This window comes from Trichomycterus rosablanca, chromosome 2, assembly GCF_030014385.1.
Source record: "Trichomycterus rosablanca isolate fTriRos1 chromosome 2, fTriRos1.hap1, whole genome shotgun sequence".
In the NCBI taxonomy this organism is placed as follows: domain Eukaryota; kingdom Metazoa; phylum Chordata; class Actinopteri; order Siluriformes; family Trichomycteridae; genus Trichomycterus; species Trichomycterus rosablanca.
This window is the reverse complement of record NC_085989.1, coordinates 7,015,321-7,032,586: the sequence shown is the minus strand read 5'-3', so window position 1 is coordinate 7,032,586 and position 17,266 is coordinate 7,015,321. Positions and strand designations below refer to the sequence as shown.

General features: G+C 39.0%; 1 protein-coding gene across 1 annotated transcript in view; it reads right to left on the bottom strand.

The window, feature by feature from the left end:
- Positions 1–1,585: 1,585 nt before the first annotated feature.
- The window catches only part of ptprua (protein tyrosine phosphatase receptor type Ua), a 245,213-nt gene continuing 229,532 nt past the window's right edge, over positions 1,586–17,266 (bottom strand). Inside the window, exons 25-29 of the mRNA XM_063010511.1 lie at positions 15,931–16,245; positions 6,557–6,682; positions 5,587–5,744; positions 2,800–2,935; positions 1,586–2,638 (exon numbers count right to left, since the gene is read on the bottom strand). Coding sequence (XP_062866581.1) covers positions 2,576–2,638; positions 2,800–2,935; positions 5,587–5,744; positions 6,557–6,682; positions 15,931–16,245 — 798 coding nt within the window. The 3' untranslated portion in view covers positions 1,586–2,575. The remainder of the gene's footprint in view (positions 2,639–2,799; positions 2,936–5,586; positions 5,745–6,556; positions 6,683–15,930; positions 16,246–17,266) is intronic.

Genomic DNA, 17,266 nt, shown 5'->3' with positions numbered 1-17,266 from the left:
ATTATTCAGTGATTTCTAATTGTTTTATTATTGTAATAATAATTATAATGATGATTATTATTACTATTAATATTTATTATTATTATTATTAGTAGTAGTAGTAGTAGTAGTAGTAGTAGTAGTTTTATTTCATTGGAATATTAGGGACAGTGGTAGCCTAGTGAGTAGAACTTTGCCATGCAGCCAACTGTTGGGCCCTTGAGCAAGGCCCTTAACCCTCTCTGCTCCAGCACTCTGACCCCAGCTTCTAAACAAGTGGGATATGCAACAAAAGAATTTCGTTGTACTGTGCATGTGTATATGTATATATGACAAATAAAGGCATTCTACATCTTGTTTATGGGTTTATGGGATTGAGCTGATGATGCTGTTTTGACTAAATAGGCAAAAATTCTAACCTACACACTGCAAAATACTATGAAAAGCTCTGACATAAAAGCACAGTGTTATGGGCAAAAAAGGGTTCATAATGCCAGTGCTTTTGGAATAGTGTTCAACAAGCTCATGATCAAGTGTCCACCTAATTTTGGTCATATAATGAAACTCCAAGGGGAGAAATAAGCCTGTACTGTGGATACTATAGACGAGTATATCCAAGTGTCCTGGGCCTGTGATTTTAAGTTGAACTTGTTTGGAAGAAATAGAAAAGAGCACAATCTTATAATGATGTACTGTTTACTTATCCCCTGAGAACAGGCTGAAGTAGCTACAAAAAATAAATACAAGCTTAGGACTGGGCAGATAACTAGAGTGTGCTGAAGCTTATCAGGTACTGATCCAATAACACACAGGAAAAGTAACAAGAAGTTATCAAATGAAAAATCAACTGTGACCCAGACATAAAATCTACCAGCCTTTTGATCGCTGGTTAATCAAATTTAATTAAATGATAAGAGCCGAATACAAAGACTTACTACAGGTGGCTAAGTGGGTAGCACTGTCGCCTCACAGCAAGAAGGTCCTGGGTTCGATCCCCAGGCGGGGCGGTTCAGGTCCTTTCTGTGTGGAGTTTGCATGTTCTCCCCGTGTCTGTGTGGGTTTACTCCGGGTGCTCCGGTTTCCTCTCACAGTCCAAAGACATGCAAGTGAGGTGAATTGGAGTTACTAAATTGTCCATGACTGTGTTCTATATGACCTTGTGAAGTGATGAATCTTGTGTAATGAGTAACTACCGTTTCTGTCATGAATGTAACCAGAGTGTAAAACATGACGTTAAAATCCAAATAACAAATAAACAAACAAAGACTTACTACAGCTAGGCTAAGTGGATACTTTATCATAAAGGCAATCATGCAAATGCAAACATGGTTGGGGCTTGATGTACTACATTTTTGTGCCTGTTTTTGGAGGACATAGAGGGCAAATTTCAAGTCATACAGAAGATGATTCAAAGTGGAAATAAAATGTTAGCTTATTTATTCTGTTTGATTTTGGCAATTAAAAGTAAAGATTAAAAATTAAAATTATTTATTTCTTGACTGTTATTTATTTATTTTTTTGTAAAATGTCTTTTTAAATAAACAGGTGTTTCTAATAGGTGTTTTTTATAGTTTTAAATATATAAAATCAAACCAAGCAAGCAAGATAAAATCAACATTTTATTTCTTCATATTTTATACTATTTTAAAAAAGAAAACACAAACAATAAATATAAATTTAAAAAGCAAATCATGGTGAGCGCCTCACCTTGTTCCCACGATAGCATTTTTTTTATTACATTGTTTTCAAATGTTTACATTAGTCTTGATGAAAGCGAGTATGCTGTGTAAGATGCCCAATGCAGTTTGACCCGATCACATCGCAATGGACACGCACAGTACAACAGGCATGCAGATGCATAAGTGGCCCTCTTTTTAACACACAGGCACAAAAGAAGAATGCATTGGCACATCGGAGACAACATCGAGAAACGGTTCTGCAAAATATCTGTGGTATTTACATAAGAACGATGATTTAATCAAACCGAAGTACCACCTTTGCATCTCTTCTGCACTGCTGGCTAAAATACTGATGCTGCCTGGAGGTCCACCTTAAAATGGTCTATTTAAATCAGGTTTTTTTTACTATTGTCTCTTTCAGGGTACAATGTAGAGGACCTAAGAACACACATACTCTAAATACACAAGAATGCTTGTTTAGTCACTGCATCTTGGCATCGTCAGAATATGATATGCACTTCTTACTATGTGAATAAGGCAGATTGGCTAAGGAATCAGAATCAATTAATCGAACTTGATTCATGATTCGAAAAATTGGCTTTTACCTTACAGGTGTAGAGACAGGCCCTTCCCCAGTAGTCTCTCATGGAAATATTTCTTGCATGATAAACAAAGGTAAGGGACGATATGAAAAGAAAAGAAATGATCATATAGGTCAAAGGTGTAAGAACCACGTATTGTCCGTCATGCCTGCACCTACGCTTGCGTTTCCATTTTCACAAAAGGAGAAGGTCAACAAAAGGGTTCATTCATCCAAGCCTTATAGGCCAGTGAAGGAAAGGAGATTCAAGCCACAGCCTTGTAAGAACTTTTCCTCTTCCATTGATGTGCTGGACTCTGGTGTCTGGACTAAGGTGTTATCTGACTTCTAGGCAGTCCAGGTAATCCAGGACCAGATCATAACAGAAGCGATACTGCTCCTAGAATGTAGAGGAAAAGAAAGCAATGATTAAATCCAACAATTAGATGGTGCTTGTAAAGTTTTCTTTTCTGCACACATCACATTTATTACTGTTATTAAGTTTTATGCATTTTATGAATTTTTAAAGCAAAATATGCTAGGTGTATTTTAGGTGTTTACCATTGTCTCCACCATGTTGGGCTTGGAATTGCGGAGAGTCTTGACGGCGTAGAAGACATCCACCATGCTGTGGTGCCCCATCATCTCCATCAATATAGTACATGCACAGAAGGTACCACTGCGCCCTCCTCCATTCCTGAAACACAGTCACATGTTACTTAGTACATTTTATAATGATTGAGACTGAAGTAATTGTACATGTGTGTAACTATACAAATAAGCTAAAAAAAAAAGAGCGGAGGCTGCTATACATCGTCCAGGCATAACACTGATTATCTCTTCATCACGGCACCTGTTAGTGGGTGGGATATATTCGGCTATATTATATGAACATTTTATCCTCAAAGTTGATGTGTTAGAAGCAGGAAAAATGGACAAGCGTGAGGATTTGAGCGAGTTTGACCAGGGACTGGGTAAAAGCATCTCCAAACCTGCAGCTCTTGTGGGGTGTTCCTGGTCTGCAGTGTTCAGTATACACAGTGCATCAGGGGGACCAACACAATATTAGAAAGGTGATCATAATGTTATGCCTGATCAGTGTGTGTGTGTGTGTGTGTGTGTGTATATACAGTGTATCACAAAAGTGAGTACACCCCTCACATTTCTGCAAATATTTCATTATATCTTTTCATGGGACAACACTATAGACATGAAACTTGGATATAACTTAGAGTAGTCAGTGTACAACTTGTATAGCAGTGTAGATTTACTGTCTTCTGAAAATAACTCAACACACAGCCATTAATGTCTAAATGGCTGGCAACATAAGTGAGTACACCCCACAGTGAACATGTCCAAATTGTGCCCAAAGTGTCAATATTTTGTGTGACCACCATTATTATCCAGCACTGCCTTAACCCTCCTGGGCATGGAATTCAACAGAGCTGCACAGGTTGCTACTGGAATCCTCTTCCACTCCTCCATGATGACATCACGGAGCTGGTGGATGTTAGACACCTTGAACTCCTCCACCTTCTACTTGAGGATGCGCCACAGGTGCTCAATTGGGTTTAGTCCATCACCTTTACCTTCAGCTTCCTCAGCAAGGCAGTTGTCATCTTGGAGGTTGTGTTTGGGGTCGTTATCCTGTTGGAAAACTGCCATGAGGCCCAGTTTTCGAAGGGAGGGGATCATGCTCTGTTTCAGAATGTCACAGTACATGTTGGAATTCATGTTTCCCTCAATGAACCGCAGCTCCCCAGTGCCAGCAACACTCATGCAGCCCAAGACCATGATGCTACCACCACCATGCTTGACTGTAGGCAAGATACAGTTGTCTTGGTACTTCTCACCAGGGCGCCGCCACACATGCTGGACACCATCTGAGCCAAACAAGTTTATCTTGGTCTCGTCAGACCACAGGGCATTTCAGTAATCCATGTTCTTGGACTGCTTGTCTTCAGCAAACTGTTTGCGGGCTTTCTTGTGCGTCAGCTTCCTTCTGGGATGACGACCATGCAGACCGAGTTGATGCAGTGTGCGGCGTATGGTCTGAGCACTGACAGGCTGACCTCCCACGTCTTCAACCTCTGCAGCAATGCTGGCAGCACTCATGTGTCTATTTTTTAAAGCCAACCTCTGGATATGACGCCGAACACGTGGACTCAACTTCTTTGGTCGACCCTGGCGAAGCCTGTTCCGAGTGGAACCTGTCCTGGAAAACCGCTGTATGACCTTGGCCACCATGCTGTAGCTCAGTTTCAGGGTGTTAGCAATCTTCTTATAGCCCAGGCCATCTTTGTGGAGAGCAACAATTCTATTTCTCACATCCTCAGAGAGTTCTTTGCCATGAGGTGCCATGTTGAATATCCAGTGGCCAGTATGAGAGAATTGTACCCAAAACACCAAATTTAACAGCCCTGCTCCCCATTTACACCTGGGACCTTGACACATGACACCAGGGAGGGACAACGACACATTTGGGCACAATTTGGACATGTTCACTGTGGGGTGTACTCACTTATGTTGCCAGCTATTTAGACATTAATGGCTGTGTGTTGAGTTATTTTGAGAAGACAGTAAATCTACACTGCTATTCAAGCTGTACACTGACTACTCTAACTTATATCCAAGTTTCATGTCTATAGTGTTGTCCCATGAAAATATATAATGAAATATTTGCAGAAATGTGAGGGGTGTACTCACTTTTGTGATACACTGTATATATATATATATATATATATATATATATACATATATGCATATATTTCCGCTGTGTGTCTGATATGCAATTTAAGGTGGTAATTTAATACATTACAGCACTGCTATGCTACTCTGAATAAAGCAGCTGCTATCAAAGCTTGTGCCATAAGCATTTATGCAGCTGTGGGAGCAACCAAAGTAAATAGACATCTTCAGCACTTCCAAGAGATGATGCACTGGGAAATTCAAAAGCAATGAGGTAGAAAGTGGGCAAAAAGCGTCCATGCAGTAAAGTAAAATCACTGCCTCAGGATGTTGACGGATGAAGAGAATTGGGGTTAAAGGCTTTGAACTCGTCATATCTGCAAAACTGTCTGTTAAAACCAAAAAGTTCTTCCTAATCTTCCCACATTTAAATAGCTTTACTCAACCAGCACTGACATTGAAGAATTTAAATTCCCCAACAACATTGCTGCACCTGCCATACTTGTGTGTGTGTGTGTGTGTGTGTGTGTGTGTGTGTGTATATATAGTATATGTATGTAATCCTTAATTTTGAAATAAGAAAACAGTAAGGATTCATTGCTTAGGTGTATTTATTCATCAGTTATGTATCTGTTAAGAAATAAGCTTGGAGAGACTCACAGGCAGTGAACAACGATGCGACCATCACCACACTCCCTCTGCCACTTGTGGACTTGGGCCAGAAGAGTAAGGAAGGCCTTTTTGGAGTCCGGTATATCCCGGTAGGCTGACCAGCGCAGGAACTGGAAATGGCGCACCACAAGATGACCCTCCGGCAGCTGCAACACCAAGAACAAGTACTTGTGTAACTTAAACACTTGTGTCTATTACATTATCAGTGAGTGTGTGTACACTGATCAGCCATAACATTAAAACCACCTCCTTGTTTCTACACTCACTGTCCATTTTATCAGCTCCACTTACCATATAGAAGCACTTTGTTCTACAATTACTGACTGTAGTCCATCTGTTTCTCTGCGTGCTTTGTTAGCTCCTTTCATGCTGTTCTTCAATGGTCAGGACTCTCCCATGACCACCACAGAGCATTCTCAGCACTGCAGTGACACTGGAGCGCTGCTGGAGTTTATAAATACTGTGTCCACTTACTGTCCACTCTATTAGACATTCCTACCTAGTTGGTTCACCTTGTAGATGTAAAGTCAGAGACGATCGCTCATCTATTGCTGCTGTTTGAGTTGGTCATTTTCTAGACCTTCATCAGTGGTCACAGGATGCTGCCCATGGGGCGCTGTTGGCTGTATATTTTTGGTTGGTGGACTATTCTCGGTCCAGCAGTGACAGTGAGGTGTTTAAAAAGTCCAGCAGCGCTGCTGTGTCTGATCCACTCATACCAGCACAACACACACTAACACACCACCACCATGTCAGTGTCACTGCAGTGCTGAGAATGACCCACCACCCGAATAATACCTGCTCTGTGGTGGTCCTACAGTGACTACAGTCAGTAATTGTAGAACTACAAAGTGCCTCTATATGGTAAGTGGAGGTGATAAAATGAACAGTGAGTGTAAAAACAAGGAGCTGGCTTTAATGTTATGGCTGATCTGTGTATTTTGCTTTACAGACTTACCCGTGTGATGTTATTGACTCTAAACAGTCGTGTGATTGTATCATCATCAGTGGATCTGGAGAGTAATTCTACCGTCATGGGACCAAACTGCTGCATCCCAGTCTCAGGCCAATACTGAAGACAAGGCTGAGAAAGAGAGAGAGAAAAATAATACCAGGAGTCAGATTCAAAGCCCTAAAAAATTCTTATTGAACCCTCTAAAATGTCTGAATTTAACCTCAATATCTAATAAAATTAACTCCAGATCTCAATTCATCAGTCATAATATAAAATAATGGTTCTTCAAAAAGTTTCTGCACTTCTGCTGGAAATCAGATAAATCCAGACTATAAGCTCTCTCTCTCTCTGTCTCTCAGACGTGACCGATTACTACTCCTCCCACCCTCACCATTTTTGAAGATCCATCATTGATTAAATACTAATTTATTTTAGTATCATTAGATCAGAAGATGGTGAGTCTGGTAACACCTGGCAAAGCTTATTGATTGATTTTTGTATATGTACATTTATCCTAGAAAACATCATGTACAATGTGTACCAGGGGGCTGTGGCATAGACTAGGGGGCCTCAGTGAGCCTAGTTTGGAGTCCCGTTACATTTTTATTGAGAAGAGTAAAAAAGAATCACACATGATGGGGTGGGAAAATCAATAGGCTATTGGCAAATGGGAGAGCGTTTGTGCTGCCATATAGATCTATTTTATGGGTGTTTGTACTTTTGTGGTGGGCACATCAAATGTGTCCATTCTCAAAGGTCACAGACATCAACTACCAAAGATTCTGATTCAGTTGTTGATGCAGATCCCACTAAAAAATGCCAATCAGAAAATACCAAAATAATACACCATCATGGATTTATCAAATTTATCATGAGTAAATCATGTAATCCTTGCTGAATGTGTAAGACGTAATATCATAACCTGTGTCTAGGGGTACCAGATTTTTTTTTTTTTTTTTTTTGAATACAGGGGGGTCTAAAAGCAAAAAAAAAAAAGAAAAAAAAAGAAATGAGAACCACTGGTATTTTTAAAGCATATTTAAGCTGAAATTTGCATTTGACACGGAGTAGATTAAAAACTGAAAAGAACTGTTCACTAAAGCAAAGAAAAAACTAATAAGATAAGAAGTGAGGACGGAGAGGAAGCTCTGAGCTCGTTAAAAAATGACAAAATGGAAAATGACGTCTGATGCAAAGGGGCACAAAAAGCTGTTAATCGAAGGATAGAATTCATTTGTGCCACCACCGTGTCAAATATTCCGTTTATTTCACCATATCGGCTCTATTTTCCATTTCAATCGGAGCTCATTTCTAAAGATTTCCTCGATGTGTCAATTAATTTTCACTTATAGCCGTGAGCGATAGAGGAGGTCTAAATCCGTTTTCATGCTGTCAGTCTGCCGGGGCTTTAAACGCAATAAAACCAACCTGTGTGTGAATGAGATGAGGTAGAGTAGAAGGCTTTAAGAGTTAGAAGCTAGAGGTACATTGAAGCCTTGGCCAACATGGTTTCATGTTTTCCTTACAAACTGCTGGGTCTAAATATACATACAGCAACTTAGATTATCCATTTAATTGTGGAGAAAGTTCTAAATTGGGAAAGGGCGTGTCCGCTGGCGACATGACCATGTGCTGAAGGTAATAGCTGAGCACATCTGCAGCGCCATCGACCAGGCCAAGTGCCATAGACCATCACGGTGTGATGTCACATTTGTGCTGGAGCTGGTGAACATCCCAAACCCGAGCCGAGAACTCAAGCAGGCCTCCTAGGCACAGCACATGACTGGCAACTGAGGGTGGACCTGGGCAAGCAACTTAAATTCCCAGAGAACATCATCAAAACCACTCTTAGGCCAGGCATTGTGCTAGTTTCGGATATGTCAAAGCAGGTGGTCATACTGGAGCTGACAGTATCTTGGGAAGAACGGATGGAGGAGGCCAACGAAAGGAAGAGAGGCAAATACATGGAGCTGGTGGAGGAGTGCCTCAGAAGGGGGTGGAGGGCACCGTGCTTACCCATTGAAGTGGGGGCGAGGGACTTTGCAGGAAGGTCACTTTGCAAAGCTTATAGCATCCTGGGTAGCACAGAAAAGGAAAGCCATCAGACAAGCTTCAGAAGCAGCAGAGAAAGCTTCAAGATGGTTGTGGATTAGGAGGGATAAACCAAGGGCTATTGCTACTTGGACACAGGCTGGGAACTGATCACTACCGGTCGGGTCACTCCCTGGGTGAGGGTGTCTGTAGTTGAAAGACCCGAAACACCCTATGACCCCAGGTACAATCACTGATGATGTGTCCATGTGCATCACTAGATGTATCATGCAAACAAATAAATTGATCTAACTTTAATTTTAATTACATTTAAGTCACATTTTTATCCATTTATATAAATAGGACTGGTTTGATTGCACCCATTATAGAATATACAAACTTGTAAAATGCAAAATAAATAAATATATAGGTATAATACATATGATAATAAATAAGTTATAAATAAATAAATACATTTATTAAATAAATAAATAAATAAATGTATTTATTAAAAAAATACATTAAATTAATTAATAATTAATTAATAACAAAAACAAAATTATTAAACCACCAAAAAGTTTAAGAATAGAGCTTGGCTTGCATTGACACACCAACTTGATTGTATTTTGTGAATAAAACACATTTTTACTTTGATACCTGCAACACTCCCAAAGTTTGGATGGTGCAAAATGGGTAGTGCAAAGCTCTACCACTTGAATAAATCCCCAAAATGCCAGGACATTTCACACTGAGCATGTAAAATAATAATGCAACGGGTATCAAAATTTAGTCCACCAAAGGCTCAGTGGTTTCCATCAGAGATAATTCATGGGTAGCCACTTTGTGCCAAACTTCGCTTCAAAAAGTATATTTCTTTATGCAGTAGTGCAAATTTAGATCTTTCTCCATCTACCATCCACAATATTGTAAAAAACAACCAGGAATTTCTGAGAATCTCAGTTCGAGAAGGGCACGGTCAGAAACTGCTGTTAATGTCTGATCTTTAAGCCCTTAGATGGCACTGTGTGAGAAACTGTCATGCTACTGTCCTAACTAAAGCTACATAGGCTCGGAAAACCATTGTCATTTAACACACTCCACCACTGCTTCAAAAATGCAACCTGAAACTGTATTAAGTGAAGAGAAAGCCATACATCAATTAATACATCAACAGTCTATGTAGTCTAAGTATTGGTGGTGCAACGGACACACACTTTACTGCATCCAACAGAAAAAAGGCTGGATGGGGAGTCACTTCACTTCCTTGCCACTGCAAAAACAACTTTCACAGTATGGTTGACTAATCAGGACAAGTTGTACAGAAATACAGAGAGCATAGCATGCTCCTCTGTACGTGTTAATATTTTCTGCCATTAGTCATTGGAAAAAAAAAAAGCATTACACATTTGTAATAGTCTTTGATCGTAGTGCATGTGGGAGAGGATTCTATTAAAATACTGCAAATGTCAAATTGCCCTTGTATGCAGAACTGTGCAAAATTACATTATGATCTGAAAAAAGGGCAACACATTTTTGGGGAATATAAACCCACTAACAGCAGTGTAAAAATGAATAAAAAGTAAAAGCAAACTGCATTTTTTTTTAAATTAATGGCCAGTTTAGAACGTTGCATTACTCTGTTGCAGAAGGAAAAAAATTCTGGGGAAACTGGAGGTACAAAATAGTTTCTGATTGCTACTGCACTGCTTTCAATGTCCAGCTGGTTTAAAAAATCTAGACTGATTAAAATTGATCGCACTGCAAGCTGGAATCACACAAATGGTCAGGTTTGCACTTCTTGATTAAAATGCATACTGTGTAATACATGAACTACTAGGTGGACTGATGGGTAGAACTGAGTACAGTGTATTGTGGCGCAAAGTTTCATGTTAAAATGTAAATGGTAAATTAAGGATTTAATTAGTTTTTTTTATCCTTTTTTATTAATTGATTTTATTATTTATAATTTATTTATTTATTTATTTTACCTTTTATTTATTTTATTTTTTTCCTTGGAGAACAGAATTTTACAGAAACCAGTTTTTTAATACTGTTTTATTATTAACTAATTTTGTAAATTATTATTATTTCTTTTTCTATTTTAATAACTTTTTTTTAATTAATTGTATTCATTTTTTCTTGGAGAGCAAAATTCTCAGAAACCTCCACAATGGACGTTACTTTCAAGCCTTCCTAAAACTGTGATTTTGTGTAGTTGTGACCAAAATATCAAATTATTAATTGCAATATTTGCTTCATTACTGATTTGTTTTTTTTATAAAAAACTTTTATTACTAATTTGAATTTTTTAAATATTATTATTATTATTATTATTATTTAATAACAGTTAATTGAATATATTTATTTTTCTATTTATTCTTTTCTTGAACAGAATTCTCAGAAACCTCCACTTTACTTTTAAGCCTTCCTAAAACTGTGATTTTGTGTATCTGTGATTTTTTTTTAATTTATTTATTAAATTATTGTTTTTAAATAATCTTTTATTATTTATATTATTATTATTATTATTATTATTATTATATTTCATATATAATATAACATGTTTTCCTTACAAACTGCTGGGTCTAAATATACATACAGCAACTTAGATTATCCATTTAATTGTGGAGAAAGTTCTAAATTGGGAAAGGGCGTGTCCGCTGGCGACATGACCATGTGCTGAAGGTAATAGCTGAGCACATCTGCAGCGCCATCGACCAGGCCAAGTGCCATAGACCATCACGGTGTGATGTCACATTTGTGCTGGAGCTGGTGAACATCCCAAACCCGAGCCGAGAACTCAAGCAGGCCTCCTAGGCACAGCACATGACTGGCAACTGAGGGTGGACCTGGGCAAGCAACTTAAATTCCCAGAGAACATCATCAAAACCACTCTTAGGCCAGGCATTGTGCTAGTTTCGGATATGTCAAAGCAGGTGGTCATACTGGAGCTGACAGTATCTTGGGAAGAACGGATGGAGGAGGCCAACGAAAGGAAGAGAGGCAAATACATGGAGCTGGTGGAGGAGTGCCTCAGAAGGGGGTGGAGGGCACCGTGCTTACCCATTGAAGTGGGGGCGAGGGACTTTGTTAATACTGTTTTATTATTAACTAATTTTGTAAATTATTATTATTTCTTTTTCTATTTTAATAACTTTTTTTTAATTAATTTTATTCATTTTTTCTTGGAGAGCAAAATTCTCAGAAACCTCCACAATGGACGTTACTTTCAAGCCTTCCTAAAACTGTGATTTTGTGTAGTTGTGACCAAAATATCAAATTATTAATTGCAATATTTGCTTCATTACTGATTTGTTTTTTTTATAAAAAACTTTTATTACTAATTTGAATTTTTTAAATATTATTATTATTATTATTATTATTTAATAACAGTTAATTGAATATATTTATTTTTCTATTTATTCTTTTCTTGAACAGAATTCTCAGAAACCTCCACTTTACTTTTAAGCCTTCCTAAAACTGTGATTTTGTGTATCTGTGATTTTTTTTTTATTTATTTATTAAATTATTGTTTTTAAATAATCTTTTATTATTTATATTATTATTATTATTATATTTCATATATTATTAATTTTTATTTAATGTATTTTTCTTTTTTTTTTTTATAGAACAGGATTTTCAGAAACCTCCACACTGGCCTTTTTCTTCGAGCCTTCCTAAAACTGGGGTTTTGTGTAGGTATGTGACCAACATGTTGATTATTTGTTTAAGTATTTATTATTTGCTTGATTATTGTTTTTTTTTTTAAATCATATTATTATTATTATTATCTTTTTTATTATTTATTTAGTGTTTATTTAATTTTATTTTATTTTTCTTGGATAACAGAATACTCCAAAACCTCCACACTGGACATAACTTTCGAGCCTTCCTAAAACTGTGGTTTTGTGTACTTACGTGACCAAAATGCCAAACAAATAGATTAATTTCAAACCTTCCGTATTTGTACAGAGAGGACCATAGTGTGGGTCTCTGGAGTCGTGCGGCAGCTGTAGGTTTTGCATTAAATGCTACATTTAATTCAGAACCGAGCAACAGATAAAAAGCTTAGAATGAAAGCGAGTTGGCAAGGTGCTTTAATGTCTCGTCACAGTGATGAAAGCCTATTAACATGGCAGAGAGAGAAAATATATATTTGCATACACGAGGGGTTCTCGGCACAATCGTAAACACACACACTGTCACATGTACACACTCTCAGACAGGGTGTGCACACACTAATCCAATACGTGATGCCAGAAAGTGACAGGGACAAAAGCTACGGAGTGAGGTGAGTGACAGGTTGATGAAAGAGTGGAAACAACTATTTTTGAGCCACCCACGTACATAGGTAATGGAGGACAAAAAACACACCTAAACACAGCATTGTGCCCTAAATGCCACCTAGAAGACAGTCAGTCTTTCAAATGTAGCCTGACTACATGAGAGTGGGCTAAAAAATACAAAATAAAACAATAATAAAATGTGCACTTTACTAGGTAGCTTTGAAGTCAAAGTTCTGGACTAGTAATCATAAGGCTGTTGGATCAAACCCCACCGCTGCCAGGTTGCCACTGTTGGGCCCTTGAGTAAGCCATGCCACCCTCAATTGCATGTATTGTATAAAGTCGCTTTGGGTCAATTCTAATATAAATGTCTGTCATTGCAGAAAATTCAGTTTAGTCATTTCTAATTCCTCTGAGACCTACAGACAAACACTAGTCCAAAAATGGTTCATGTTATGCCCAACTTGAACATGAACTCCACTACTTTCATTTATTCGGAAAGGTGTTTAATGAGCATTGAGGTTAGGGCACTGTGAAGGAAACTCAAGCTCCTCTATGGCAAACTCATCAAACTGCGTCTTTATTTACTAAAATGAGGCTTCCCCAAACTGTTACCATGAATTAAAAGCTTAAACTTAAAATCAGTAACATTAAATCAATTATATTACATCTAAGCAATGGGACAAGGTCATTCTGATTCCTCCTCTACAACATCAAGAAGATTTGGACCATTTCACTCTACGAAAGCCACTCAGATTCTTGTCCAATCACTTGTAATCTCACAGTTGTATTGCTGCAACTCCTCCCTGGCAAGCACTCCCATGTTTACCATTAAACCCCTGCAACTCATTCAGTAAGCAGCTGCCCCCCAACCTAAACAGCAACCTAATCACTTCCACATCACCCCACTGCTGCGTTCTCTTCACTGCCTTCCTGTAGCTGCCCACATTCAGTTTAACATCATGATGCTCGCCTACAAAGCCAAAAATGGACCAGCCCCAAGCTACCTTGGAGAACTCATCACACCCCGCTCTGTACCACGCAGCCTCCGAGCCACTAGTTTTGCAGTCCAAAGATCAGCATCTCTGTATCCCTGGGCTGTTGTCTACTTAAACTAGAGTAGGGAAATGTTTACACTAAGTCACTCTGGATAAGACAATGTAAGATAATGTAAGTGTAATGCAAATGGCTGAAACACCAGAACTCAATAAATAGGAGAGGTGTCTACAGTACATACTTTTAGGCCACCGCCATTTGTGGCTCAGTCTAATTATCTGTTTGCTCTACTTGCCACTACTTTCTCCTCAGCCAATTTATCAACGAATGAAACCCACACAACAAGACATCTAACAAGCTAAATGCAAAGTCTTTCTGGACCCGCTTTAAAGGTCCACATCAGTTTAAAAAAACAGCAGACTGAATACCACCTGCAAGGTAATTTACTAACAAGGTCTACGAGGGATTGAGTTTTTCAAAACAGCAAATGCCGAAAATATAGATCAATGCAAACTGTAATTGAGCATGAACAGTTTACTTTCCTAGACCTGAAAGTCATTTTAAGAACAAAGACTGCATGTTTAAGTTGATCTAACACATTAATCTGATGTCCATTTAGCAACATGACAGCAGTCACTGGAATGAAACTATGAGCAATAATGTAAAAGGGACATGAATGTATAATAATAATAATAATAATAATAATAATTATTATTATTATTACTAGCACACCACCTTTGAGATCCGGATTCCAACCTCAGCAGTGCTAACAGCCGACTGGGTGACCACACAAACATGATTGACCTTGTCTGAGGTTGGTGAAGACCTGCAATGGACTGGTGCCCTGTCCAAGGGTGTTCCTGCCTGGTACCCAGTGTTCCTTGCTAAAACCTGACCTGCTGCTACTCTAACTAGAATAAACTGGTTAATAAAAATTAAAATTATTAGAATTAGTATATCATGTGAACAAGTGATTAAGTATGTATATAAACTATTGTAATGCTTGATGCTTTATTAATGACACCATTGATTTCTATTTTATTTATTTATGTATTAATGTATTTATTTAATTATTATTATTATTTATTATTACTGTTATTAGTAGTTGTAGTATGATATTAAATAATACAAATATTACAAATATTACTTTACTATTACTGCCAATATAATAATAATAATAATAATAATAATAATGATAATTAGTAGTAGTAGTAACGTTGTTGTGTTGTTGTTGTTGTTGTTCTTCTTCTTCTTATTATTATTATTAAAGTAGTATACACCGATCAGGCATAACATTATCGAGCGTAAGGATTTGAGAATTTGACAAGAGCCAAATTGTGATGGCTAGACGACTGGGTCAGAGCATCTCCAAAACTGCAGCTCTTGTGGGGTGTTCCCGGTCTACAGTGGTCAGTATCTATTAAAAGTGGTCCAAGGCAGAAACAGTGGTAAACCGGCGACAGGGTCATGGGTGGCCAAGGCTCACTAATGCACGTGGGGAGCGAAGGCTGGCCAGTGTGGTCCGATCCAACAGACGAGCTACTGTAGCTCAAACTGCTGAAGAAGTTAATGCTGGTTCTGATAGAAAGGTGTCAGTATACACAGTACATCACAGTTGCAGGGCTGTTTTGGCAGCAAAAGGGGGACCAACACAATATTAGGAAGGTGGTCATAATGTTATGGCTGATATGGGTAGCACTGTCGCCTCACAGCAAGAAGGTCCTGGGTTTGATCCCCAGGTGGGGCAGTCCAGGTCCTTTCTGTGTGGAGTTTGCATGATGAGTGCAATGGTGGCTTAGTGGTTATGATCCTGGACTGTTCATCAGAGGATCCAGCATCCACTACCTAACTGACTGTTGGGTTTGGATTGTACTCTGTATCAGATGAAGGTCTCTGTACTCTGTAGGTAAACAACATGGCACGGGACAACATGACTTCAAGTAAGAACTCAACAACCGTTGAGGCAACGCTCAAAACCCCAGCCTGCTCTCATCTCTGGCTACCAGGAAGATGCAGGTGAATTTTACCCCACATTAACGAGGATCAATTTGAAGCACCACACACCCACGCAGAGTTGGACTGGTTGAGCTGGTTAAGCATGACGATCGAGGTGCAGCCATAGTCGAACACCAGTCTCCAGAAATCAGCGGTGGTGTTGGGCAGTGGATGAGGCGTCACCACCAAGGTAGCTGGCCGGAGGAAACTGTCCATCAGGGCTGCGTTGATGTAGTCACTGCTGTCCACCTCGGTAGAGACGAGGAAGGCCAGGGCCCGGTCAGGAGGAAGCACGTCCATACTCCTGTTCTTCTCCCGGTTCCTGGGCAGCAGTGATACACTGCACTCCTCCACGTCTAGGTGAGGCGTCACAGAGTTCAGGGTCTGACGGTGCAAAACACAGTCAACACAATCAAGTTAGTCAGAGAAATTAAAAGTGGCTCAAAGTTTGTGGACACCTAACCATAGGTTCACAACTTCAAACTTTCTTGCAGCTCTAACACCAACGTGCGCCATACACCAAGAGAACAGTACAAGCCTGACTCCCAGACTCTTGCAATAAGGCTGTTAAGGTGGAGAACATTTTGACCCCCTGCAAGATTTAGATCTTTGTAAATCAATTAAAAATGACTAATTCCATAAACCTGTTCCAAAATACTCTGTGCCCCACCTACAGTGGAAAAGGGGTCACTAAATAGTCAAAAAATAATGTTACTTACCCTAAATGGCCAAAAGTATGTGGACGCCTGACCATGAGTTTGTGAGATATGCCAGTCTTAAGCCACAGGCATTATTTGGAGTAGCTAATTTTCCCCTGTTTTGAAGCTATAACAGCCTCCACTCTTGGGTATGACATAAGTGGGTATGACGTTAGGATCAGGGAGAGGTCAACATACCTTCAAATTCTTCAAATTCTACAATTTTGTGAGCGTATGTGGGCTATACACCAAGAGAACAGTTCAAGCCTGACTCCTAGACTCCTGCAGTGAGGCTGTTAGGGGGAGAGCATTTTGACCCCCTGCGAGATTCAGATCTCTGTAAATCAATTAAAAATGACATTCCATAAACCTGTTCCAAAATACCTAGTGCCCCACCCACGCCACAAGAGGGGTCAATAAATACAAAAAAAATACAATATTTACCCTAAATGGCCAAAAGTATGTGGACACCTGACCATGAGTTGTGAGATATGCCAGTCTAAAGCAACAGGCATTAATTGGAGTAGCTCACATACCCCTGTCTTGAAGCTATAACAGCCTCAACTCTTGGATATGACGTTAGGATCAGGGAGAGGTTAACATACCTTAAAATTTCTTTACAATTTAGTGAGCATATGTGGGCTATGCACCAAGAGAACAGTATAAACCTTGTGCCCCACCTACAGCACAAGAGGGATCAATAAATA